General features: G+C 37.3%; 1 protein-coding gene across 22 annotated transcripts in view; it reads right to left on the bottom strand.

Moving 5' to 3' along the window:
* Positions 1-4233: 4233 nt before the first annotated feature.
* CREM (cAMP responsive element modulator) overlaps positions 4234-26526 on the bottom strand; it is a 72505-nt gene continuing 50212 nt past the window's right edge. For 6 of the 22 annotated variants that reach the window (XM_042945351.1, XM_042945344.1, XM_042945346.1 and 3 more), the window contains 4 exons: positions 25818-26006; positions 14710-14745; positions 10537-10693; positions 4234-4972 (listed from right to left, as the gene is read on the bottom strand). In XM_042945351.1, the coding sequence (XP_042801285.1) occupies positions 4828-4972; positions 10537-10693; positions 14710-14745; positions 25818-26006 (527 nt within the window). In that variant the 3' untranslated portion in view covers positions 4234-4827. Of the gene's footprint in view, positions 5384-10536; positions 10694-14709; positions 14746-18932; positions 19111-19674; positions 19793-25817; positions 26007-26526 lie in introns of those variants that run through there. The other 16 variants (XM_042945354.1, XM_042945348.1, XM_042945364.1 and 13 more) reach the window with 10 other exon arrangements.

Below are 26526 nucleotides of genomic sequence, written 5' to 3'. Positions count from 1 at the left end.
TGGTTATAGCATCCATAGAACTCAGCACATGACTGAAGAAAGTCCAACAACAACAAAAAAGTCCATGAAGTCACATGGTTGTCACAGCCCCTGGTCCTCTCTCCTTCTGGACTTACTCTTACTAATGCAACCTCACTTGTTGACTTGAAGGAATGAATGAACGTGCTGACTCCCTATATCTCTTTCCAGAAACTCCAGATCACACAGCTCTGATGATGGGATAATAATTTAAGGAAGCAGGTGGCATGATCGATGAATTAAAGGTATCTCTTTCACAAAAAAGAAACTGGTAATAGTGGTTGCCCTCCCAGGAGGTGGCATCAAATCAGGGACAGGAGACTGACTTTTCACCATATGCCATTGTAGCTCTTGAAATTTGAACCTCAAATATGTGTTACCTACATTAAAAAGTGTTCTTTAACATGCTAATTTTTGAAAAGTAAAAAGTCAATTTGTAACTTAGAAGAGCATATGTCTTCCCCTCATGAGAGTTGGGAAGCTGAAAGTCCAGCCTCACGTGCCCTTCAGAGTATCTGAGTGCCCGTGGTTGCTACCCTGCCCATGCACCCCCACAACTGGGAGGTGATGGACAGACCCCATGGGAGGTGGGACAAAGAAAAGGAAAATCTTTCTGGTTCAGAATTATTTCAGGTTTTGACTGGTTTCTGCACAGAGGAATCAAAGGAATACCTACTGTAGATTTAGAGCAGGGCTTTATGTTCAGTTCTATTCTACTGCCCAGGGAAGGCAAAGACCTGAATTAAAAGAAAGAACAGAGAGTGAATGAAGTGTGTGTGTGTGTGTGTGTGTGTGTGCGTGTGTGTGTGTGTGTGTGTGTGTACTCCAAATAACCCATGCTGGCTCAGCTTTTCGATGCTCTTTTCCCAAATATTTTTCTGATAAATCTGAAAAAAACTCGGCATCCTTTTGAAAATTAAGACTGGCTTGGAAATAACAAGGGCCGCACTTTATTTGAGCAAGTACAATCTAGTATAACAAAGTTATATAACAAGGTTAGCTTTCTCCTTTTACTCATCATTTTCCATCCCTGATGGAATTAATTATGTGTGGATGTGTAAAGAAGATGGCCCTGAAAAGAAATATCTTAAATCTCATTGTAAGCTGTCACACAGCACCCCATGGCAAAATGGATCTTTGAAGAACAAACATGTTAAAAATGCTTTGCACTAAAATACATTTGGAATTCTAAAATGCATAAATATGAAACGTAGCTATGATAAAATGGATTTATATAGAATGTTGAAATATACCATGCTCAAGTAGTTCAGAATCAGGCCTGTGTCTTTGGGACGACCTTAGAAAAGATGAGCCACATTTAAGTTCCTGAAAACCTTGGTACATATTATAAAACAGGAAAATCAGTGCATCATGGCTAGCCGGCTGGCTTGCAACTCTGCTTAGCTCACACGTGTCCAAATTGCTTCATTCTTTTTGGTTGTAGACTAGAAAAACTGTGTTGGTTTCACAAGTCCTCATTTGTTTTCAAAGTGTACTTTCAGCACGTAGGAAACAGACCGTACTGGACATTAAGAAGAATATAATGAAGAAAACCTAGAAGTGTGGTTGCTGATGTGAAAGGTCCTCCTTCAAGCAAGCCTAGAGCTGAAACACATTTAAATATGCGGCAGAAATTCATTTCCTTTATTTTCTCGCTTCAAATGATTTAACATCGAGAACTACCTAGTTAAATCTGAAAAGGAGGCGTAATCCCACAATTCACGATCGGTAATTTCTACATGCATAAGTCCAGATTCTGAAAATTATAGGAGAAAAAAAAAGAGACACAAATGCAATGACAGCTGTGGATTCTATGCAACACTGTTCTACAAGGTGTACAATATCCATGCAGCTTCCAATTCGCTGCTCGCTGTTTAGCGAGAGGTTGTAGTCAGTATCTGTTGAAGGCCGAATGGAGAGCTATCAAACTGTATTTTTAGTAGCACAAGTTTTTGTTTCAGGGACACACTGGAGAAGTAAGAATTAAAAGTTCACACACACCTCTGAGAGCTTGGCCCAAGTCCCCTCTTAACAACCGCCACTTAACTTCCTGGACAGTTGAAGCACTCATGCGTCTTCCTTACATTGTCAGCTGCCCACACACCATTCTCCCAGAGCCCCAGTTTGATCCAACACTGATGGCCATATGCTTCATAGAAGCCTGAAACCCCCTCGGCCCCAAGGGTAGAATCTTCACTAGTAATCCACTCCTCTTGCCAGTGATTGGTTATGGAGGGAGGTTCTGGTGAAAATCTAGCTGGTAAAACTCGAGGGAATCTGCTGCTGAAGGTCTGGTGTGCAAGTCTTCTTTGCTCTTAAAACAGGACAGAAGAATGGGGTGTGCCACTTGTCCCCTCTCCGGTGCCTGCATCTGTAGCAGCAATATTGAGATTGGGGGAACCAGCCAAAACAGGGAGCAATGATCTGGTCATGAGGCCATTGTTAAGTCACTAAATTAAACAAGCATGGGATTTCCTACCTCTGCACTTCTTGTTTGGGGAGGGCATAATATCTCCTCCTAGTTTAAACCACTGGGGAATGAGGAGACACCTGCTTTTTGTGGCCCCAAGTAATCAGATGCAATCTCCTTCCTCTGAAATAACAAGCTATTTTATAGAGCAGAGACCACACAGGAACACATGCACAGGCTTTCCCTCTCTTGGAAACTAAACTCTTGTTCGAGGAGTAACGTTCTAAATTCAAGCTCCTTGGAGTATAGCGCATGCGCTGCATGCCCCGTCCCGAATACCCTCCTCCCCCACACTATCACGTACTTCAGACCCAGTTCAAAATCTGCCTCCTCCATGATAGTTTCTTATTTAATCCTTGCCTACATCTGTCTGTAATTCTAACATATGGCATTCACTGCCTCTAACTTTTACATCTTGTCTGCTGATCCTTGTGTCTCCCTCTCAGCTCCACACTGAGCACACATTTGATTTACAGCGACTGACTGAATATGAAGCCCCATTTTCTTTCACCTGAAACTTGGGATTTTCCTTTCCTCTTTTCTTCCTTGTCTTCTTTCCTCATCTTACTTCTCTGTAGAAGAAAAGACAAAAATTGAGATAAAAGAGATAGGGAGCTCAGATTCTGAAGGTAGGTAAGTCTTTTTTTTTTTTTTTTTTTTTTTTTTTTGGGGACAGAGAGAGACAGAGCATGAACGGGGGAGGGGCAGAGAGAGAGGGAGACACAGAATCGGAAGCAGGCTCCAGGCTCCGAGCCATCAGCCCAGAGCCTGACGCGGGGCTCGAACTCACGGACCGCGAGATCGTGACCTGGCTGAAGACGGACACTTAACCGACTGTGCCACCCAGGCGCCCCAGGTAAGTCTTTCTAAAGAAAGGCCCAAATGGCAGGCCCTACCTCTGGGAGTTACAGATAAGGGAAAGAATTATGGCTGGTGGGGGCTGGGGGTACAGCAGTTAGACACGATACAAATGACCTCCTGTTTCTGTACCTCCCTGACATACTGACCAGGTTCCACTATTGAAAGTAGGGGTTGGTGGGGGGGCACACCCTGAACAAATCACAAGTTATGAGAGAACACAGAGCAGAGTCTAGCACATGGTAGGCATTCAACAAATGTCTCAGGAGTGAAGGAGAGATGACAGAGCATCTTACCAGTAGGGCTTCGGGCTTATACCTTGAAGGTTTTTATTATAAAAACAGAACGAAATGTAAATACCAGTAATAACGCTGGTAGTGAACTTCATCTGGATGTGCTGACAAAAAAATCTTTGATCTGGTGTAGATTTCAAGATGTTTTGAAAGGGAAAATAAAATCTTGGGTTGTTTTGGTTTTTACTTTAAAACTCCTATGGCTGTTAGCTCAAACTCACAACCAGGGGCCGTCAACAGATTTCCAGACTATCTGCAGAAAGGCCTACTCCATCACACAACCTGAATCTCCAGCAGCCGCTCTTCTGTGTAACAGCTCTGGGGCCATCCTACTGATGAGATGGCACAAAGGGCATCTGCAAAGAGCATGACCCAGTGTAGAAACAGGCTTCCACACACGTGAAGCTATGCAGATACATTTTTAACGTCAACTTTTAACACGTTCCAAATATTAAAAATTTGTCATAACTTTCATTAGGCTCATTCATTCAAACCGACACTAAGAACTTTTCTGCAAGATCTTTTATATTACACAATAGAGTAAAAACTGTAGTAAAGGTTCAGATAGTTAAATGAGCACCACACACTACAAAGTGTAACCAACATGGTTCTATTAAAAACTCTCTTCAACTATGGCATTCAAGGACAGCAATACAATATTTTCTTTACAAAGCAAGTAATATAAAAATCTGCAAATGCCATAAATTCATTTATAGGCTATTATTTTCATATAGGCATATCATTAGATTCTTTCAATTTTTTCTTTCAATTCTTTCCTGAGGTATTTTTTTGTTTGTTTGTGGTTTGCTTTTACTGTACTGCTGGATGCATTATCTTGATCATCCTTCCCTAAAATGATTTTTAAAGACCTGCAAAAAAATTTTATTGCATAGGACACTATTCATGACACAGAGGTTAGGAACTGCAAATATGTGGCAATGGAACAAGTCTTACAAATATTGCATTTTAAGAATGTTACATACATTTTTTACAGCTGTCTCTTTTTAAAAAATTGAAGTTATAGCTAATAGTTAACTACGTACAGTGAGGCATTTTAGGAATGTCAGAGGTTAGAGAATATGATGAATGATACAAAGGAAAAAAGCCGTAATTCTTGCTGGCTATATATTGTATTGCCTTCAAAAGCAACTGTACATGTTGTAATCAGTTCATAGTTAAATATTTCTACTAATCTGTTTTGGGAGAGCAAATGTCTTTCAAAGTTTCAAGTTCCTCTATGAGCTTCTTGTTCTGAACCTCCAGCACTGCAACTCGACTCTCCAGACATTTTACATATTCTTTCTTTCGACGTCGACATTCTTTAGCAGCTTCCCTGAAAAAAAGTAGAAGCAAAGGGGGAAACAAAACACTTTTTTGCATGCTATTGACAAGCAGGCTGAAGTAAGCTTGCTAAATGTGATCATGGCTGCATTCCAAATCTTGGAACAGCGTTCCCAATTCAATGTCAAACACTAAGCCAAACTGGATTCTTAAGGGTCACAAGTGTCCCTTCCACAAGTCCACATGGCAATTAGTAGAATTGCTGCATCTCCTGCCTTGATTAGAGTTCATAGTAAACAAGGTCCAAGTCAAAGACAGTTACTCTGCTTTATGGCAATAAAGATCTTTGAGGGCCTTGAGTTCCTCAATGAGAGTCTTGTTTTGGTTTTCAAGCACAGCCACACGATTTTCAAGACATTTGACATATTCTTTCTTCTTCCTGCGACACTCCCGGGCAGCTTCCCTGGAACCAACACAAGGCAAATGACTACAGGAACAACTTCCCAGCACAATTCAGACCAGCTCAAATGAACTTCTGCCCCCCAAACTCAACAGCCAATCAATCCTAGGTAAGGTTTATACAAAGCCACACAACAAATGTAACCAAGCACATGCCTTTTATAAGATTACTTTAAAACAACAGGACCAACTTGAGAGCACAATTTGCCCATCATTTGTTGTACATGGTGTTTTCTTAGGGCACACATTCCATGATCACAGTGACCAGAATGGTTTTCAGTAACCTAAAACAACAGGACCACATTCCCAAGTGGAAATTCTACAAAAACACTTACAGATCCTTTTAAGTCTCTTCGTTATTTTTGTCCACCAAAAGCCACATATTCCATCACAATGAATTAACTTTATTTGATCAAAAATACTGGAAAAAATTAATCCTCAGAAACTTGAAATGTCATTATTGGAGATTTTGATTCTTCAAGACTAAATACCAGTAAAACAAATAAGCTCAACCACGACTGCAAGAAGCAGTTTATTGGCTAGAAAACAACCTGGATACAGACAACAGGAAGCAAGTCATGTACATTTTCATGAACCAAAATGAAATGGACTCTGCTTTTGAAAATTAAGGAAGAGAAGAAGGGAGGGTACATAATACAACACTCAGTAATTCAGATAATTTAAAGCCATGAAGTCAAAGCACCACAATTAAAATTTTGGAAAGGAAGCTACTATATAACCCAAAAGTGTATTTCAAGACTGTTTTCTAATCAAGTGCATTAATAACCCAATATACAGATTGTTGAAGCACTGTAGGCATGCCCAAAGGACAGACCAGCCAAAGCAACAAACACAAACAGATGAGCTAGTCATTTTCATGTATAGCCCCACCAAAAAAGAATAAATACAGCCAACATTTTTCTCTTTCTCCTGATTTTTAGGGTGGGAGGGGGTGGCAACCACATCATTTAAGTCCTCTGTAGAATGCACCCTCTGATAACAGTGTTATTTTGGAGTAGTCAACTGAAAATAACTGCCTTTGGGGTGTGCTTCATATCAAAAAAGCCTACACTGAAACAGATAACTCACACATATATTAACAAAAGCTGTGTTGGATGGCTGAACACCAGTTACTATAATGCCGACTCACAGTGCCCCAATTCTGAACCAGGAGTGATGTGCACAATAGATTTGGCCAATTCTGCTGTATTTTTAGGATGGTTTACTCTCACTAACAACTTGTTATCTGTGTTTTCTCCGTGGGACCCAGTATCAGCAGAAAAAAGACCTTGAAATCCCAGTGAACTGCAGGAAAAGATCAACTCCTACTTCCTAGCCAAGAACAATGCCCTCACCCTGTGAACTCACAAAGCTCTCAGACTTCTCAACTAGTTAACAACAACAACAAAAAAAAAATGTAAAAAGTGAACTGAATCTGTTTAATACAGATTTATTTAATCTAAATGATGCATCGGGAAAAATTGAGAATAAATCCAAGCACGCTCATAAATTTGCCAGTTTGAGAACATAATTAAACTTTTCTATAAAGGAACTAAAATACATTTATTAATACCAAGATTTTCATGATTGGATCATTATATTAAATTCTAGATTTGGAAGGGAGATAGTCATTTTACAAAGCAAGTTACCATTAAATGAAATTTGAAATATCTAATAGCAGTGTTGTGAAATATTTATTTTTTTCATTTTCTTTACCAAAGTATACTATTTGTCATAAATATCATAATTCATATCTCATGTGGGTGCAGGCGCATGTTACCAGTGAAAATGTTCCAAACACAAAGCTTTAAATGATCACACCAGTAGATGGTACATTCCTAAGTATTTCCCAGCTATGGAAAACACCTGTTTCTTCTATTAATAGTTAGCTCAGTTTTCAGGCCGTGCATTTATTTGGATATATCCTCAGTATGAAGAGGAAATACATAGCAAAGAGGAAATGTTGACACGGCTGTAAAGAAACACAAACTGTCACTGGACTGGGAGAAATATCTATCATATCTATCATAAATGCCAGCCAAAGAATAAAAAAGGAAATGTATAAGAGGTCTTTCAGGTTAATAAGTAAAACCTACATACGTTCCATGAAGTTAAATCTGAAGCTTACTCTGAGGTCTTTCTGAGATGACTCTGGTATAGTACAGCGGGCAGGCTCTGGAATAAAGACTGCCTGATCGCATACCCAGGTTCTGTCCAGTGCAGGATGCTACAACTTACTACTTAACCTCTCTGAACCTGAGTTCCTCCTCTGTAAAGTAAGGATCATAACCACACCCTTTCTTATGTGAAAGTTACATGAGAGTTAAAGAAAGAAACAGTAGAAATGAAGCACTTAAAACCTACCTATGGTACTTGCTCAAGTGAGCAACCTATTAGCCATTGATCATCTGCTTTTCCCTTGTCCTGCTCTGAAGCTGAGATCTGGAAAGCTAGAATAGATCCTTCTCAGAATCCCTTGGAGCTAGGGATTCTATTAGCTATTTCTAACCAAGGAAATGTGGGTGAAAGATGCAGGGGGGTAGGGGGGCTGGTGTACCTGGGTGGTTCAGTCAGTTAAGTGTCCAACTTTGGCTCAGGTCATTATCTCACTGTTCATGCATTTGAGCCCAAATCGGGCTCTGTGCTAACAGCTCAGAGCCTGGAGCCTTCCTCAGATTCTGTCTCCTTCTCTCTCTGCCCCTCCCCACTCACGTGGATGCTCTCTCTCAAAAATAAATAATAAAACATTAAAAAAAAAAAAAAAAAGGAAAGAAAGATGCTGGGAGGGTCTTCCAGGAGAAGTTTTCAGAAAGGTTAGACTCAGCCAGCCCCAGTTTTGGGCTCTAGCCCTTTTCCCTTCTTCCCGCCTGATGAAATGCCTAGATATGTGGCAGCCATGTTGTGATGATAAGAACAAATGTCAGTGCTGAAGATGACAGAGCAGGGAGGAGAAACCTGGATCCCTGATGACACTGCTCAGCTTTTGTTCTGGCTGTACATATCTCTGGACCAGCCATAGAAGATCAAAATAACACCTACAAGGTTAGGGCTCCATTTCCCTTGGTTATTCACAGCCCAAACACAAACGCTATCCAATAGTTGTAATTTGCTGATTACTTTTTTAAAACCTAAAATTTCATGATTTTTCTGGCCAGGGAAATTTCTTATGCATGTGTAGGTACTTGTGGGGCACATTTATAGGAACCCACTGCCTAACAGTTCATCAATTTCATTTTGATAGTTCTATTGACACAATTTTTTAATCTAAAAATAAAGGTACAAAATAATGACAAAAGGGAAAGAAGAATGCTACTTTCTAGGTCTTTTTATTTTCTTTAGGAAAATAAGACACCAATGAATAATTTTACAGTCTGCATTATGATCACATTTTATATTTCTTATTGAACTTCACAACTTCCTGCTGTGACCACACAAGCAATTATGTTCACAGCTCCAGAGACCTCTGAAAGTACAGTTTCATAATATCCATATTCCTCCATCACATCTGAGTTAGAGACCATCCATAAAACAACTATGTATGATACCATGTGAGCCCCATCCATTCAGCTCCTTCAGGATTTCTGAGCAAAACACTGACAATGGAAAATATGAATCCAGCATGACTTTTTTAGTTAATTTGGAACAAGCCCTGGGAAAGATGTGTATACCTGAATAATCCTATTTCTGATAATCTGTACAAAACTCCACCTAGTGGTCTGTGATAATTAATTTGCTTGGGAACTGAAGCCACTTTAAGGAGTTCTATAATGTATAAAAATGTGACATTTTAAGGGCTGTTAGTAAACTGAACATAGCTGCTACTGGTTCACATTCAGTTACAAAGGACAGTTAGGAAGTCACCACTTATTTCTGAATCATAGCAGCTCAGAGGCCACAATTTCTAGATTAACTAGCTTGCTAATAATGCCTACTAAACAAACTACCGCCATGTGGTCCTGGTCATAGGTAAGCACATGATCTCCTCTGAAATGTTTTGTGTTCTTACAATGAGAACATTATTAGGAATAAGGCAACAAGACTTAACTGAGAGAACTCTTAGACTATTCTGTTCATTTTGAAAATCAGATTAATTTGCACCATTTTCCATCATAAAAACTTAATCAAGAAATATACAAGTCAAATTAAAGAATTTTGGAAAACAGCATTTTTAGGACATACTCCTGTTTAAAAATAAAAATACAGAGACATGGTACAAGAATAAGTGAGAAAAGGAGACAGCATAAACTGAAAGTACATATACTATAACATTAATAGGCATCTCTAGATGATGGGGCTATGAGTAATTTTATTTCTTTGTTGCTTTGTATTTGCACTTGACTAAAATTTATCAGAATTAGTATGTATTTCAGTATAACAGAGAACCAACAAAGTTACAAACTAGATAAAAGGAAACTACATAGGGGCGCCTGGGTGGCTCAGTTGGTAAAGCACCCAACTTCAGCTCAGGTCATGATCTCGCGGTTTGTGAGTTCGAGCCCCGCGTCGGGCTCTGTGCTGACAGCTCAGAGCCTGGAGCCTGCTTCAGATTCTGTGTCCCTCTCTTGCTCTGCCCCTCCCCAGCCCATGCTCTGTCTCTCTTTCTCTCTCTCTCAAGAATAAATTTTTTAAAAAGAAGGAAACTACATATAAAAGGCTTAGAAAAAAGATTTTTAATTTTTTTTTGAGTAAACTCTACCTACAACATGGGGCTTGAACCCATAACCCCAAGATTAAGAATAGAAGGCTCTATGACTAAATCAGCCAGGTGCCCCTAAAAGGTTTAGAAATGCTTAACTCACACATTTATTTTGCCCATAAAGAAACTAAAAAATTATACTCATTACCTACTTCACAAAGTAAGTACCAAGTTAAAAAAAATCTTTATTTGTAATAAAGTACTTCCATCATGATTAAAAACATTAATGTATCTTTCACACATTACCCTTTTGACACATAAGGATGTACCATGGTTTCATGGCTAGGCACTCTCATTAGAAGACAATCTAATTACCATCACATGCAGAGCACAAACCCAAATATGCCACATAACAGTTAACTTGGGAGAAATGGCTTAGAAAAAGCAATTTCTTTAAAAGCCCCACAGCAATAAATTATGTGCCCAGTAAGTGGTTCCTGATTCCCAGTGAAACATCCTACCTGTTTTTCATTAGCCTCAGCTCTCGTTTGCGTGTTGCTTCTTCTGCTAGTTGCTGGGGACTGTGCAAACTTCCTGGTGAGGCAGCCATCACTACTCCCTGTGGCAAAGCAGTAGTAGGAGCTCGGATCTGGTAAGTTGGCATGTCACCAGTGGCTGCTGCAATGAAACAAAATATTACAAATTTATATAAACAATTTACAACTTGATATTTTATATAAAATTGACCTGGAAATAACATATTTCTTTTTACATGTCATAAGAGGTGAACTTGCTAATGTTTAAGATGATTATTCTGAGCATTAAAGAAGTCTGAGGTATCAAAGACACCTGGAACAATTTGGAACAATAATCTTCAGCATGCTCTATACATTTAAGGTAGAAAAACATCCCAGTGCATTTTAGAAAGGTGTTTATCAAAGGCTAAAGTAGAGAGTGCTTCAACTGATAGTTCATTTAGCCTAAACTCAGTGGCATGCTGACAAATGTTTAATAACCAGCTCTCTGGGGGAAAACAGTCCTGACCTGTTTATCAATGCGTATGACGGAAATACTTTCACCATGGCCGATTTCAGGCTAGCAGGGTGGCCTCCCGGAATGTAGAGATGGGAAGACATACACAGTAAGTAGCACATACAGATAAAAGACATGTAAATAACCTCAAGAGCAGAGATAAAATGATGAGAAGTGATGAGTTTTGAGTATTCATTGTTTTTTAATGTAACTTATTTATTAAATATGTATGTATTTCTTTATATATAATCTTTAATAATGGCTCTTTTTACAACCAGCTTACAAAAACCCTGAAAATTTGATAATCACTCTACATACCAGTGGGAGCTGGTTCTAGCATACCACTGCAAAAATTTTAGCTAAGCAGAATATCTCCATTCTCTGAATATTCCAGATAAGAGGTCTTCCTGAACCCTATATCAGGCCTGAAACAGTTACTGAATGTCTTTAAATACAAGTCCTACTACCAGATGAGTGAGGTACTGGAAGGAAAATACTAGCTTACTATATTTTCAGTTTAAAAACCAAAACAAAATAAAAAACAAAACAGCAAAGCTCTACTTAAATCTAGTTTCTCTGGGGAATGATAATTTTTGTCTTTTGAGGGTTTCTTGAGAAAATAATATATTTCTACGTATTCATTTAAAAGGTTTTCTAATTATAGTACAATCATAGTCAAATGACAGACTTAATATTTACTTAGTATTCAGATTGAATACTAATAAAAGTCCTCCAAGTTTCCTAATTTATACTCAAAATTTGCTTTTCTACTACAATAAACATAGCTTCCTAGAAAAGACAGATGGATTTAAGTGATGAAATATGTTTCTACCACCACTGTTTCAACTTTGAGAAGGTATTGTCCAGAGTTAATTTGACACTCCGACATATTACAAAATTCATGCTGTCTCAAAGCTAAAGGCAAGAAAAAGAGTTTTTAAAGTTATTAAATCCTACAAAAATTGGCCTGAACCAATGCCAATCAAAATGTAAAACACATCACTTCCATGCTTCATTAAAATGTATTCTAACTATTGAGTAAGAACTGAACTTTTACACCAAAGGGACACAGACTTTTTCCACTTAAATGGAATATTATCACTGAAAATAGCCAACCAATTTAAAGGGTCAGTCAAAAACTAATCTGTGTGCTCCTTTTGGGTAAATGCCAGTTCCCCGCCACACACCCCCCCCCCCCCCCCCCAGAGCTTAAGAATTAGGTGAAAAATAAAGAAAAAAATTTAAAAAATGGCTTTGGGGGAAGATCACTTAACGGTCTTCATAAGATTAACAAAAATACCATTTAAAAGGTTGCACTGCCCCTTCCTTCTATAATTTGAAAAACAATGGTGATTAATAGTAACTGTGACAAATATAATGATCACCAGCAAAGTCTCTATTAATAAACTTGGGGAAAATCCTAAATTGGTTTTTGTGACTATTTAAAATACTATATACACAGATATCTCATTCTATGCCATATTATCTTACAGCTTGGAAATGTTTACGAAGATAATTTTATAAACAGTTATAAACTGCTGACTAAAGATTTTTTATATTTTAATCTCATTGTCAGAGGAGATAGAATGGAGCATAGAATTGCATTGTTCTGTCCTCTTTTCTCTTTACCCACATCCAGGGAAGAAGGTTATGGGATAATAAAGGTTGAAACAATAGAACAGCTGGAGGCTACACAGACTTTCTAAAACTGGAACAATAGCCAGTGACGGATGAGAAGTTTACATGTCATCATGTTGACATTTGCAGGCAGCGTGGATGCAGACCTTGGTCTGGGTTGTTCTTTTGCACACACACTGGTCACAGAGAAGTGCAACAAAATTAATAGGAAGGTACAGAGGGGTTCATTATACTCTCTCTCTCCTTTTGTATACATCTGCTATTTTCTATACTATAAAGTTAGAGCAGAATGCTTATATGATCCATAAAAGTTTGTTTAAGGATATATATATATTTTTTTAAAGGAAAAAAGGGGGGCAGGTATACTTCACACATGAAAAATAAAGTTCATTCATTGGTCTTAAAACCAGAAATGGTTCTAAACTTTTGCCTGTTTCCAAAAGCTGAAACCACCCTCAAAGGACCAAATTTGGTACCATGGAGGATAAAAGCAGTTCAAAGCAAGTATGCTTAAAAGATTTTGAGGGGCGCCTGGGTGGCTCAGTCGGTTGAGCGTCCGGCTTCAGCTCAGGTCACGATCTCACAGTTTGTGAGTTGGAGCCCCGCGTCGGACTCTGTGCTGACAGGTCAGAGCCTGGATCCTGTTTCGGATTCCCTCTCTCTCTGCTCCTCCCCTGCTCACATTCTGTCTCTCTCTCTCTCTCAAAAATAAATAAACATTAAAAAAATTTTTAATAAAAGATTTTGAGCCAACAGCTAGGGAAATAAAATACCACTTCAAAATGATAACTTGGAAGGGGATGATATATTTAGATGTATTAGTTCTGCGATGTCAGCTAATATATTGGGTTTTATTACAATGTTTGAGACATACTCTATATTTATCTCCTTCAGTAAAAATCAGATTGCAGCTCAGTAGTTTATGACAGAAATATGAATTAGTATTAATTAGTAGGAATTAAGAAATGTCTGTAATATCCCAAAGAATCTATATGATGGTACACTTTTAGTGGTCACAGAGTAAATGTCAATGGATGAATTCCATATATTCAACTATGATCTTAGTAAATACATTAAAAAGATATGGGCAAAGAGAATCTCTTATTTTGAGAAAATCCAAATGTCAAAAAATGTTGTTGTTGAAACAAGTGGCAAAAAAAAAAAGTTTTTCTCTTAGTTAACTTCAGTTTCCAGAAGTATGAATTCAGTGGTAATTTAAAGTAGATTGGATACCTAGAATCACAGTTCAGAGAACCATCTTACATTCTTTGATGACACAGTCTTATCTCTGTACTCCTATAAAGGCCAATTTCTGTCCCATCTAACTACTAAAAGTGTCCACATTATTTTTTGTTCTAGTACTTCACTGTATACATTATTTCTGAAAATAAATGAGTCATCAGTGGGGGCTTTACAGTTATGACTGAAGATAATAAGAAAAAGATATTTACATACTAATTTATTCTAAGGCAATAAAAATTTTAAATACAAGTCAAGGATATGTTTTTTTACTTTGGTACTCTCTATAATCTAGCATGCTACTTGGCATATAATGGATGCTTGATGGGTTTACACATACACTACAAAAATTTTGAACTTCCCAGGGTTTTGCACAAGCCCACTGTCATTTGAATGTTTAAAATAAGCAGTCTTATTATTTTAAGACTATTATTAGCTGTTATTATAGCTAAGTCTTTAAGTCTTTAACACTGAGACATGGGAAGCCCTTACAAGATGCTCTGTATTTATTCAAAGTGGCATTATTTCCTACTCTTCCCTTAGATACTAGTCATCTGGCACCTGAGAAGCAGATGAGTTCTAACTATAGTATATGTCCAACTATCCTGACATGAATTTTTTAGTGTGTTTTAGGTTTAGTATCAATATTTCATGGGAAAAGAAAATTCCTAGAACTCTCAATTTTGGTCATTAACTTCATACCTCTCTTTGCAAGCTATAAACACGGTATAGGAGAAAAAGCACGGGATTTGGAGTCTGGATTCTAGTCCAGCTCTGCCACTTACCAGCCATGTGACTTGGGGCAAGTTCAGTTTCCTCATCTGTAAAATGGGGATACATTATCTCATTTAATACTCACAATAACCCCTGTAATGTATGTCAAAGTGTCTAGCACAGTGCCTGGCACATGGTAGGCATTCAGCAAATGTTAGTTCCCTTCCTCTTCCCTTCCTTAAGTTCTGAAAGACAATGTTCCAAATTATGCTTATGCTGTATATTAGTTAAAAGGCATATAACATCCATAAATATATTTTCCCCTGGAGTTTCCCTTCTAACAAACCTGGGTAATAGAATGATTGAAATGTATGGCTCTTATTCCTTATTTTGTCCAGAAATATGCCTATTAAAAATTGTTATGCTGTATTATATTCCTTTAGAAAATAAGTTATTAAAAGATAATATAAAATGTCCTTTTCAATGTTTATAATCATTTAGAATGGAACCTCAAAGGTGGAGAAATACAAATAACCAAATGGTGCAAGCTCATCAGACTGGTAATAAGACAACGAAAAGCCTCACAAGTCAAAGAGGTGTTTGTTTCTTCCTAACAAAGACAGAAATAAGAAATTCAGCCAAATGCCTATCCTGATAGCTTTCAAAGTGGAACAACTTTTCCGCATCCCAAATGGTGGTGATCTTGCTTGTGTATATATCTTATTGAGATCTCTGCAGTACTGAGTGCATTAACTGAATAACAACATTCTTATAAATGGAGCTTCCTACCTTCATGTGTCACTTTGCTAGGTGTCCCTAATCCCAAATATACCTAAGGAACAAGCAATAGAGGTAAGTTTGAAGTCATACTTATAAAGCGGGGGACTTTTTCTGTAGCTCCAAGAAGCTACCGATGTCTTCACTTTTCTCATTTGGTTCGCTCCTCTCCTACCACCACACCAGTGTTCCCAATGTGCAAATCAGTTGTGTCCTTGCCTGGTGTCTCACACTGTCAGAGACTGTTCCTTCTCCACTGCTCTACTTTTCCCAGGAAAATTAAACCCTATATAAACATGACTGTTTAAACACTGAACATTTTCAAATTTGTTACAATAACTATGACACATAGACCACAAAGAATTAAGCCATTAAATATTTTTACTTTAAGGTACATAGAGGGAACTTCCTGAATTGTTTAAGTGAAAATCTTGAGTCAAAAAAAGTTTACGTAGATGAGAAATTATAAATATTGAAATTAAAGGTTCTATATCATAGCAAATACACACTCTATTGTCCTATGAGAGTAATAATAAATACTCTAGAAAAAATCCACTTTGACTACTTAAAATGATGCTAACCTAATTTTGTATGTTTTATAACTAGCATGTAGTATTCTGTGATAGGTAACTCATCTAACATTAACATTAACATCTAACATTAGCATTAATTTCTCAGGTGACCTTTGTGGAGCAATGTTCTGTGTGAATGTTCTGTGGAAACAGAACGAGACAAGGTCTGTTCTGGAAGTCTGAAGATCCAAACTGGTTCACCACTTGTTAGCTTTGTAAACTTGGAAGAGTTATTTACCACACTGACCCATGTTGTCATACAAAAAATGAATATAATAGTATCTGCTCGGAGTGCATCAGTAAGAATACATGGAAAATGCTTCTCCTTTTGGGTATTTAAATATAGTTTCTTCAGTGAGGCCTACCTTAACCTATATTACCTGCTTCCTATAGGTCTCTCATGATCTGATAGTTTCTTTGATAGCACTGACCACATTTGTATTTGTATGTATACTGCAACATTGTTATTTTTTTATTTTAATGCTTACATAAATGCAAAGTATAATTATTTTATTAGGTGATATAGTCATATAGGCAAATAAAACCAGGCAGAGTTTTACAATCATCCCAAATTATATTTCACTGAAATTTTTTCAAAAATAGTGGGAAAATAGCACAATAGAAATGCCAGTAAACCTCCATACACATTTGGAGTTTAATTAAAACTTAAGGTAGATAAATGACTTGGGTTTTTTTTCCCACTTACAACATAATTATAACTTGCTTTGCTACCAAATTTAAGCTGTTACACCTAATCCAAACCATTCTTTATGTGAAAATTCCCAAACGAAAACCTTTTCAAGTACCCCCCTTTCACAAGGTGAAACGTATTCTTATTCTCATGCATCAAATATTAACTAAGATATTATTTTCCAAATATGAATAAGTTGGAATGTTTGTTTCTAACAGTTCAGAAATCCAGGCTGAATACAACATATTAGAATTTTTTAGACTCAGAGACTAAAACATATGGAATTAGGCTCTTAACATAATCAGCTTATGAATAAAGCCAAAAACTATTTCTAACAAAAAATTAGACTATACCCAAAAGAATCAATAATACAATTCTATAAACCTTAGGTATTCGCTTTCTGCCTTTGATTCTATGATCCTATAAGTAAATACTCCTAGGGGCTCCTGGGTGACTCAGTCGGTTAAGTGTCCAACTTCAGCTCAGGTCAGGATCCATGAGTTGGGAGTTCATGGGTTCGAGCCCCGCATCGGGCTCTGTGCTGACACCTCAGAGCCTGGAGCCTGCTTCAGATTCTGTGTCTCCCTCTCTCTCTGCTCCTCCTCTGCTTGTGCTCTCTCTTTCTCTCTCAATTTTAAACATTAAAAACTCATAAAAACTCTTCCCAGACCAGTCATTGTTAGGAACCTGATTTTGGTCTACATCAGTTTTTCAAACTACAAGTTGTAGCCCATTAGTAAGCTATAAAATCAATTTCATGAGCCAAGAATAGCAATTAAAAAAAAAAAATAGAAAAGTACATCATCTTTACTATATGTAAAGATAAGCATTATTTTTAAAATTTGTTTTATGCACACACACACACACACACACACACACACACACAGGTCTACTGCATCATTATGTAAAATGTGGGCCATGGTAAAAAAAGTGCATAAGCCAAATATCTAGATCAGTCCATTTGGTTCACCAATCCACACAAGTAGCCCAAAATGATATAATCCAAAGGTGGGTCCTAAAGCTGCTCTACTATTCTTTCAAAAAAGTCTCTTAAACCCTATGCTCTTTGGGCTCTTCAAAAAAAAAAAAAAAAAAAAAAAGTTTCTCATTTTTAAACAGCATTTCAAAATAGAATTGGTTCTGTGAAAACTAATCAGATTCTAAAAATAATGATTTCCAAAACTAAATGAGGTCTTGTGAAAAAAGTTTGACATTTTTTAGTTTTAGCATTTGGAAATTTTTAATTTGGAAAAACTAACTCATGTTTAACCATTATGAATAAAACTGAAAAAAAATCCATTCAAGGATGGTGTATGCTCATTTTGTCACATAAATGTATAAAAATGTTCACTTATTTACAAACAATGGTTAAAAATATATGCAAATTTTTACCTTTAACTTTCATCTTTAAATATATTCTGTGTATTTTCAAATCTTTTATATTTTACTTTTCTCTCATGGTTAGACATGAGAATTGGAATTAAAAGTTAGTAAGAAAGATATAAACCAATTAAAATTTTTAGCAAATAAACATATGCGCAAAATGCCTTTTGCTTCTAGCATATGACATGTAGTATTTGAGATTAAGTCCATCTATATCTTACAATAAGTTTGTTATTTGAGAACTTCTGTAACCTATAGCTTCTCTAAAATTTCATAAAAACTCCTGAGAAAAATAATAGTGCCTCAAGATAATTTTCAAAACGCTTTAATACCGGTTTTAGCTGCTCAAAACAATGGAATGTTCTCATCTAGGAAGAGAACCGAGACCCACTAACTCTGAAAAACTAAACCGTGGTGAAGCTGTTCATAATCATCCATTCTACAGGAATTCAAGTGCAAATTCAGAACAGAGTTAGAAATGAGACATCCCTGAATAAACAACGATGCAACCACATACAGGATATTAGTAACTAAGTCAGAATCATTACCTGTACTTAAGAAAAGCAAACCACGGAAGGATTTCAGACCACAACTTTAAAGCACTGTGACGGGGTGGGAAACAATTTAAGCCCAGCACTTCCCTGACTGAGCACTAGAGGGCACTCTGACTAGCAAGTGCCGGGAGCCACCAAAGGGTACGGAAACCCTGGAGCTCCTGAGCCCACCTCTCCCCGGGCACGTGCCGGGCGGCCTGAGCAGGAGGCGCAGCCTTCCCACGTCCGTCCACAGCGGGACAGACGGCTGCGGAGTTCTGCTCAGCCAAGCATTACAGGTTTCACAAAGCGTTCCCCCTCGTCAAGCAGATACTTACCTCAAGATCAAGAGAAATGTTAAAGTAAGGCTTACGAGAAAAGCTATTCAGTCTAAGAGCGATCTTGGAGATAGTGGCAGCGGCGAGCTAGTTAACAGCTCTAAATCTGTCAGCAGCACTTGACAAAGCAGAAAGGAACTGACTAAATCACAGCATGACTCGGGGCTGACGTCAATGTGCAGCTCGCTTGGAGTTTAACTTTTCCACTTCCCTGCGGAACACGATTCCAGGAAATGTAGTGACGTCAGCTCTTTGAACTCGATTAGCTGAGGTACAGACCATTTTAAATACAGGAGGAAAGAAACAAGTAGGCACACAAACACCCCTAACACGATGGGTTTTCCTATTCTGTTTTGGAGCAACGTTTGTACACAACAATGAAATCGGAAGCTTAATTTTTTACAAGTTGAACACTACGTATGTTTAACTTGTAGCTGCATTGGATTTGCAACAGGTTGCAGATGAAGTAACAGCTTATTTTAGTAAAGCAGTATGTGGAAGACGAGAGACAGGATTACTGCCTTGGTCAAACAAACGATATGCTGAGCAAAGAAGCACTTACACTAAGATGCTTTAACAGAGTGTGTTGAATACATACAGATACATATTAAAGGAAACTTCTTACCCCTCAGCTAATAGAAAATTAGCACTTTTTGAAACACTGAGGGTCCTCATTTTTCTAAACTTCAAAAAAAAAAAAAAAAAATCAGAATTAATTTAAATCTCTCTTTAAAATCCTTACCTGTTTCATCTCCAGTTACAGCCATGATGGGCTTCTGCATACAGAACTGTCTTGCCTCCCCTATCACAGGTCCACATACAGTGTTCCAAACTAGCAAGCATGTGCAGGATAAGTAGGAGTAACTGACATCACAATGACATCATTAGCCTATCACTGCCATCAATTTGCTTTGTCACAGAGGAGCTCAATGAAACCAAACCCCTATAAAAAACCTTCCTGTAATAAACCATATTAATGTTTTTGTTTCTTATTTTTACATAGAAATCTGTGGTGGCTCTGGCAAAAAAACCAAAACAAAACAAAAAAAAAACCCCAACTCATTAGCATTAAGTTCAAAGATTGTTTCTTATGGAGCAACTAACTTCTTTATTATTGTTCTATCCAAGGTTTCTAGAAAAACAACGAGGGTATAAACTACATTTTTCGTAACTTAGGAGAAAAAACATGGAGATTAAAAACAACAAAACCCTGATAATCAGCCCAGAAAAACATTGTGAAATACACAGAAATGTATTTCTTAGACACTTCTAAATTCATCAAGAAAGAAATATCCATCCACCTTCGTTCACTTAACAGTTTTATTCGTTGTACTATTGCTACAGCACCATAAAATCCAGCTGTTCCTAAGGTGACACAGAATTTGCTAATTTCACTTAAAAGGAGTAAATACATTTAAAAAATTCACTGTGCCAAATGTAACCACTATTATGTAGCATTCTTCCATAAATATTAGTTTGAACCACAGGAATTTGCTATTTGATCTTTTTGACCCACAAAAACAGCAACTTCATGAGGCTCAATTATTTTATTAAGTTAAAATCCCATGAAAAGAATTCGGGGATTTAAAAAAAATTCATAAATAAATCACAATTACTACTCATAATTTTTCTTAAAAAATTTTTTTTAATGTTTATTTATTCTTGAGAGAGAGACAGAGAGAGATAGAGTGTGAGTGGGGGAGGGCCAGAAACAGAGGGAGACACAGAATCCAAAGCAGGCTCCAGGCTCCAAGCTGTCAGCACAGAGCCTGATGCAGGGCTCGAACTCACAAACTGCGAGATCATGACCTGAGCCAAAGTCGAACGCTTAACCAACTGAGCCACCCAGGTGCCCCTCATAATTTTTCTTTTAATGCCAAATGTTATTTGGATCACTTAATGAATGTTCAGTGCATGAAGAGCTAGATCATTACAGGAGATTTAACAGTGGCAAGGTTAGACAAAAAATTAGGTCTTGTTCCATATAACAGACCATAGTCTGGGAAAAGAAATGATTTGCATGTCTACTACACAAAAATAAGTGACACGGCACTCAGGCCTTTTATCTTCTCCAGTGGGTTGAATAAAACCCATTCACTTACATGATTAGAATTCAACCTAACCTTATGCCAACGAAAGGGCATTCCACCACATTTTTGCCTTATTCAACTAAGTACTTTTTAATAAAGGCAGGACTTTATACTCAGATGGAGGTGGAATTTCTGGGAGTATTCAAGATTCTACTAATTCTCCAAAGCACATGAACTGAAGACATCTAGTTAAGTAAGAAAGTCTGGAGATCAACCCGGACATCGATCCCAATCAGAGGCTCCATGACAGACTCTTTTCCATTCCAGCCCTACCTAACGGTTTGGGTTCAAGGGTACTGGTCAATTTTATTACCAATTTCAGAAAGTTCAAATTGATTTTAATCTAATTTCTTTAAATTGGCACTTAGGTGTTCAATAAATATTAGTATAAAAAAAGGTGAAGGAAAGAAAGGAAAGAAGGAAGTGCGCTGTTTGGTTGATTACTGCTGTTAGTGAAGTTTTAATACATTCCATGGACCAGATAAACTCAGTTAACCAGCACATAGAACTAATAACATTTTCACAGAAGAAGAGAATTTCACTTTCATTTAATAAATAGTTATTAAACATTTATCATATGCCAGGGACTGTGCTAGGTACTAAGGATCCCTATCGAAACAGAAGTTACTGTCTAAGCATGTCTCACGTAGTCTAAGAAGGTACAGTAGGAACTGACCGCACATTACCTGAACCAGATCTGCAGGATCGGGCAAGGCTTTCTGGAGGACATACTATCTAAGATGAAGCCCAAATACTGCAAATGATGGGCATAAGTGCTCCTATCAGGGCAATGGCTAAGTGTGAAGCCCTGGAAAGGTGAGAGAGCATGGCACAGCACAGAAAATTAAAGAAAACCAGCACACAGCTGCATTACAAAAGAGGGAGAAGTCTAGTAAAGGAAGCAAGGCCTAGATCAAGCAGCAATTTGGGTGTTAAAGATTTTGGACTTTGTCTAACAAGAAACAGGCAATCACTGAAGAATTCTGAACAGGAGACTGACATGATTAGATTTGAATTTTAGAAATACCACTCTGAACTGCAGAAGTGAGAGTAAAATGGAAAAAAGAAAAGGTTGAAGGCAGAGACTTTTGTTTTTAAGGATTATTAGTAGCTCCCAGAATTACTGAGAGGGATGAAGAAAGGGAGCCTGAACTTTCAGGAACGATTCTCAAAAAAACTGGGCCAAAAAGGGATCTGCCACCTCTAGCATGATTAGGAAAATCAGGAAGCTACTCCACAACTACCAGCTTCAGGGCAGCCACCTGGCAGAGGGAATGACAGGTCAGAGGGGACGGTAGCCGGAAGTAGAATGAGGACAGAGTGGAGAGGGGTGGAGAGATGTGTGGTTTGGCTGGGAGGAAGAAGGGATGACACACGGGTTTCTAGCCTGAAGCAACAGGCTGGGCAGTAGTTCATTGCTGAAATAGGGTAAACCAAAGGAGAACTGGGGTGGGGAAAATGGATGTGGTTTTGGTCTTAAAAAGTCAAGAGATGTGTGTGGAACCTCTAAGTAGCCAGCTGGAGTCAGGGGCATGGTCACATTGAACTGAAGCCATGGTCAGGCAGAGTGCTCAAGTCAGATGAAAGAGGGCCCAGGATTCAATCTTGACTAACACCACTAATACTGAAGAGATGAGCAGCAGAAGACTGGACCAACCAAGGAGACTGAAAGAGATGTAGAAGAAAGAGAAGAAAAAATGGTAAGAATGCAGTATCAGGAAAGTGAAGGAAGCAGAAGTCAACCGTGTTAACTACTGCTGAGGGATCAATCTAGAAAAGGTCTGAGAACTCACAAATTGCTGTGACCTTCCAAAGGAATGACAGGATGTAAGGTGATAGGGAGGAACATGAGAATGCCCACTGACCCTGTATTGAACATAGAAGTGGAACTCCTACCCACCAGTATTTTAAAGAGAAGGGAGAAAAAGGAAAGGAAAGGGCAAAAAAGGAAAAGACAAAAAAGAAAACAAAAGGAATAAAGCCTGAAAGGGAAGAAACAAACATCTTACTAGTATTTGATATAAACATTCACATACTATCAGAGATAGATTCACAAAGAATATGCACATTACTAGAAGTAATTTTCAGTTTGGCAAGATTAATAAATAAAAAAAACTTTTTAAAAAGTTAGTGATATTTCCCTACACCAGCAACTACTGAAGAATGTATCATTCATACTAGCAACAAAAACCATAAAGCATTTAGGAACTAACTTAACAAAGAATATGGAAGACTTCCATTCAGAAAATTTTCAACTGTTAAAAAAAGTTAAAATAAGATCTACATAAATGAGACATTCTGTGCTTTGGAATAGGTCAGTTTAACATTATGAAGACCTCAGTTCTCCCTCACCCTTGTACACTGTTGGTAGGAATGTAAATCAGTGCAGCACTATAGAAAACAGTATGGAAGTTCCTCAATAAGTTAAAAATAGAACTACCCTATGATTCAGCAATTGTACTACTGGGTATTTACCCGAAGAAAACAAAAACACTAACTGGAAAAGATATATTCACTCCCATGTTCATTGCAGCATTATTCACAATAGCCAAGATATGGAAGCAACCTAAGTGTCCATTGATAGGTGAGTGGATAAAGAAAATGTAGTGTGTGTGCGCACACACACACACACACACACACACACACACACACACACTGGATTATTATTATACATAAGAGAAGGAAATCTTGCTATCTGTGACAACATGGGTGGAACTTGAAGGCAATAAGCTAGGTGAAGTCGGACAAAGGAAAGACACTGTATGATGGTACTTGCAAGTGGAATCTTCACCACCAACAACAAAAAACCCAGAACTCAGATACAGAGAACAGACTGGTGACTGCCAGAGATGGCAGGTGCTGGCACCAGGGAGGTGCTGGCAGGAAGGGTGTAAAATGGGTGAAGGGGATCAAAAGGTACAAAAAAGTCCTGGGGATATAATGTACGGCATGGTGACTACGGTTAATAATACTATGTCACCTATTTGAAAATTGCTAAGAGACTAAATCTTAACAGTTCTCATCACAAGAAAAAAGCAATTTGTAACTGTGGTGATGGATGTTAACTAGACTTACTTGTAATCACTTACTGTATTTTAAACAAATGTCAAACCAGTACAGTTGAAACTAATGATATATGTCAATTATATTTGAATTAAAAAAAAGACTTCAGTTTCCCCTAAATTAATCTATAAGTTAAATGCAACCTCATTGTTGGTTTTATTATTGTATCATTATTTAGAAACTCAAATTTGTTCTAAATGCATATGGAAGAATAATGGGTCATACAAGCTAAATCAGCACTAATAGAATTTTTTTTTTTAAGATAAAAAAGGGAAACTTGTTCTGTTTGAGAACAAATCAGTATGGTACTGGCATACAGAAAAGGAGACCAATAGTACAAAATACAGTTCCGAAACAGATCTGAGAATACATGAGAACTTACTATATAATTAACATTGCCCCACAAGTTAATGGGGAAAGGGTAAACCATTAGTAGGAGAAAACTGGCTCCATATGTGGAGAAAAATGACAGTGAATTCCCACCTAATACCATATACAGAAGTGGACCTGGGGTGGACTAAGGACATAAATGTGAAAGGTAAAGCTATAAAGCTAATATAACTAATATAGAAAAATGTCTTTGGCTTACAGAAGAGAAGATTCCTTCAATAAAACCCCAAAAGCACAAAACTCATTATTGTATTATCTATGCAAAACACAAAACATTTTTAAAGCTCTCCTTATGTTAAAATATCAGGTTTACAGTAGATTTTCCACATAAAAAAAGATAAATTAGAAGAAATGATGACTTTTTATGATTATTTATTTAAACATAGAGGGTTCATGGGAATCGGGAAATAAAACAGATGATTTTGATTTTACAAAGTAAAGAAAACAAAATACTAGGGAAGTACTATGGATTTTTTTACTCCATAAATGAACTCCTTCAGTTCTTCATATACTTTTATTATAGTCCACATTAACCTCCAAAACACCTAACGGTAAAGCTAATTATCAAGAGACTCGTCAGTCAGAATCTGCTTTTTTTCCACACTTGCAAGACTTTCAAACCAAAAGAATGAATATTATCCCCCTTAAAATTAGTGCTACATCGAACGTCTAAGCAAATGCCAAGAGGAATAGAGTTATTAAATTAAAATATAGGGTTTTTGCAAGTTGTATTAAACACATTATAGTTATTATGAGCACAAATGAATGATATTAAAATAATGTATAACTTGAATTTAACTGAAATCTTAGGTTACCCTGAAAGCTTAGGGCTACATCCCAACTATTTTATGTCACTACTTCCATATGAAATAGAGTGGATACCTAGAATGGTCTAGAGAAACAAATATCAGCATTTGTTTTGGAATGAGATGTCTAGAACTTAGACTTGAGTGTAACATCTGGGGAAAACCCCCAATTCAGTACACCATGCACTGGATACTTAAATCTTCATAGACCAGGTAATAAAAATATGTATTAGGTATAATATTTATAACCCCCAGAGAAAGGATATTTAATTAATTAAAAAATTCTCTCATGTGTCCAAGTCCTTTTTCCCCATCATGCTACCCTGATTGGAACCTTTCTTTAGAGCCAATAAAGCCCACGAAAAAGTAAAAATCATATAATTTAGCTTGTTTAACGTACTAAAATATTCCCTCTTCAAGCCTTTAAGTGCCTCCCCCCACCCCAAATCTGCCTCCTGTATATTTCATAAAACTATAAAATCACCACTAAATGGTGTGATAGTGTATTCTAAATGTATTAGATTAATAAAATGTACCTTGCACAACAACCTGGCTGCCTGGGACAAAGAACTGCTGTGTGCCATCAGCTGACTGTGCTGCATACTGTACAATTGTAGCACCTGGAGGAGGAGCTCCTGAATTTGTCATTGTTAATGCCTGTAGTCCCTGAACACCATCAGATCCTGGGTTAGAAATCTGGATTGTTCCACCTTGGGCTATAGCAACTTAACAGAAAGAGAAAAGAAATATTAGAGAATTTCAAGATTCATTTTTAATAATCCCGTATTGGAAGAATATACTGCGGGCATATTAATTACCAACACTCCTCATTCTCAAGTTACCCTTATTTCTCTATGCTGAATTGATAGGGAGGTCCTTCTTCATGGGAAAACACTCTGAAAAATCTCATCAACCCTTGAAGATATGTTATATTCAGAATTATTTGAAATACATAGAACCCACGGAGTTTCCCTCCTCCGTGGTATCCAACCAACTAAATTATTTAAGAGGAAGAGTGGAGATGCAGACAGGGAGAAAGTTCAGCTTCTTGATTTTCTCCACTCTTCCAGATGTTTTTAGTTATAGATAAATAGCATTCTTCTAATATTTAAAACACGGTCAGTGCAATTCTATCGAGCATCACAACTACAATGAATTTATACCTTCATTCAGCTAACTACTTTCTAACCTATCAAAAGAAAGTAGCTTTTATTCTTTTTTTATTTTTTATTTTTTTAACGTTTA

The sequence above is a fragment of the Panthera leo genome, chromosome B4, assembly GCF_018350215.1.
Source record: "Panthera leo isolate Ple1 chromosome B4, P.leo_Ple1_pat1.1, whole genome shotgun sequence".
NCBI classification, from domain to species: Eukaryota; Metazoa; Chordata; class Mammalia; order Carnivora; family Felidae; genus Panthera; species Panthera leo.
This window is presented reverse-complemented; position numbering and strand designations above follow the sequence as displayed.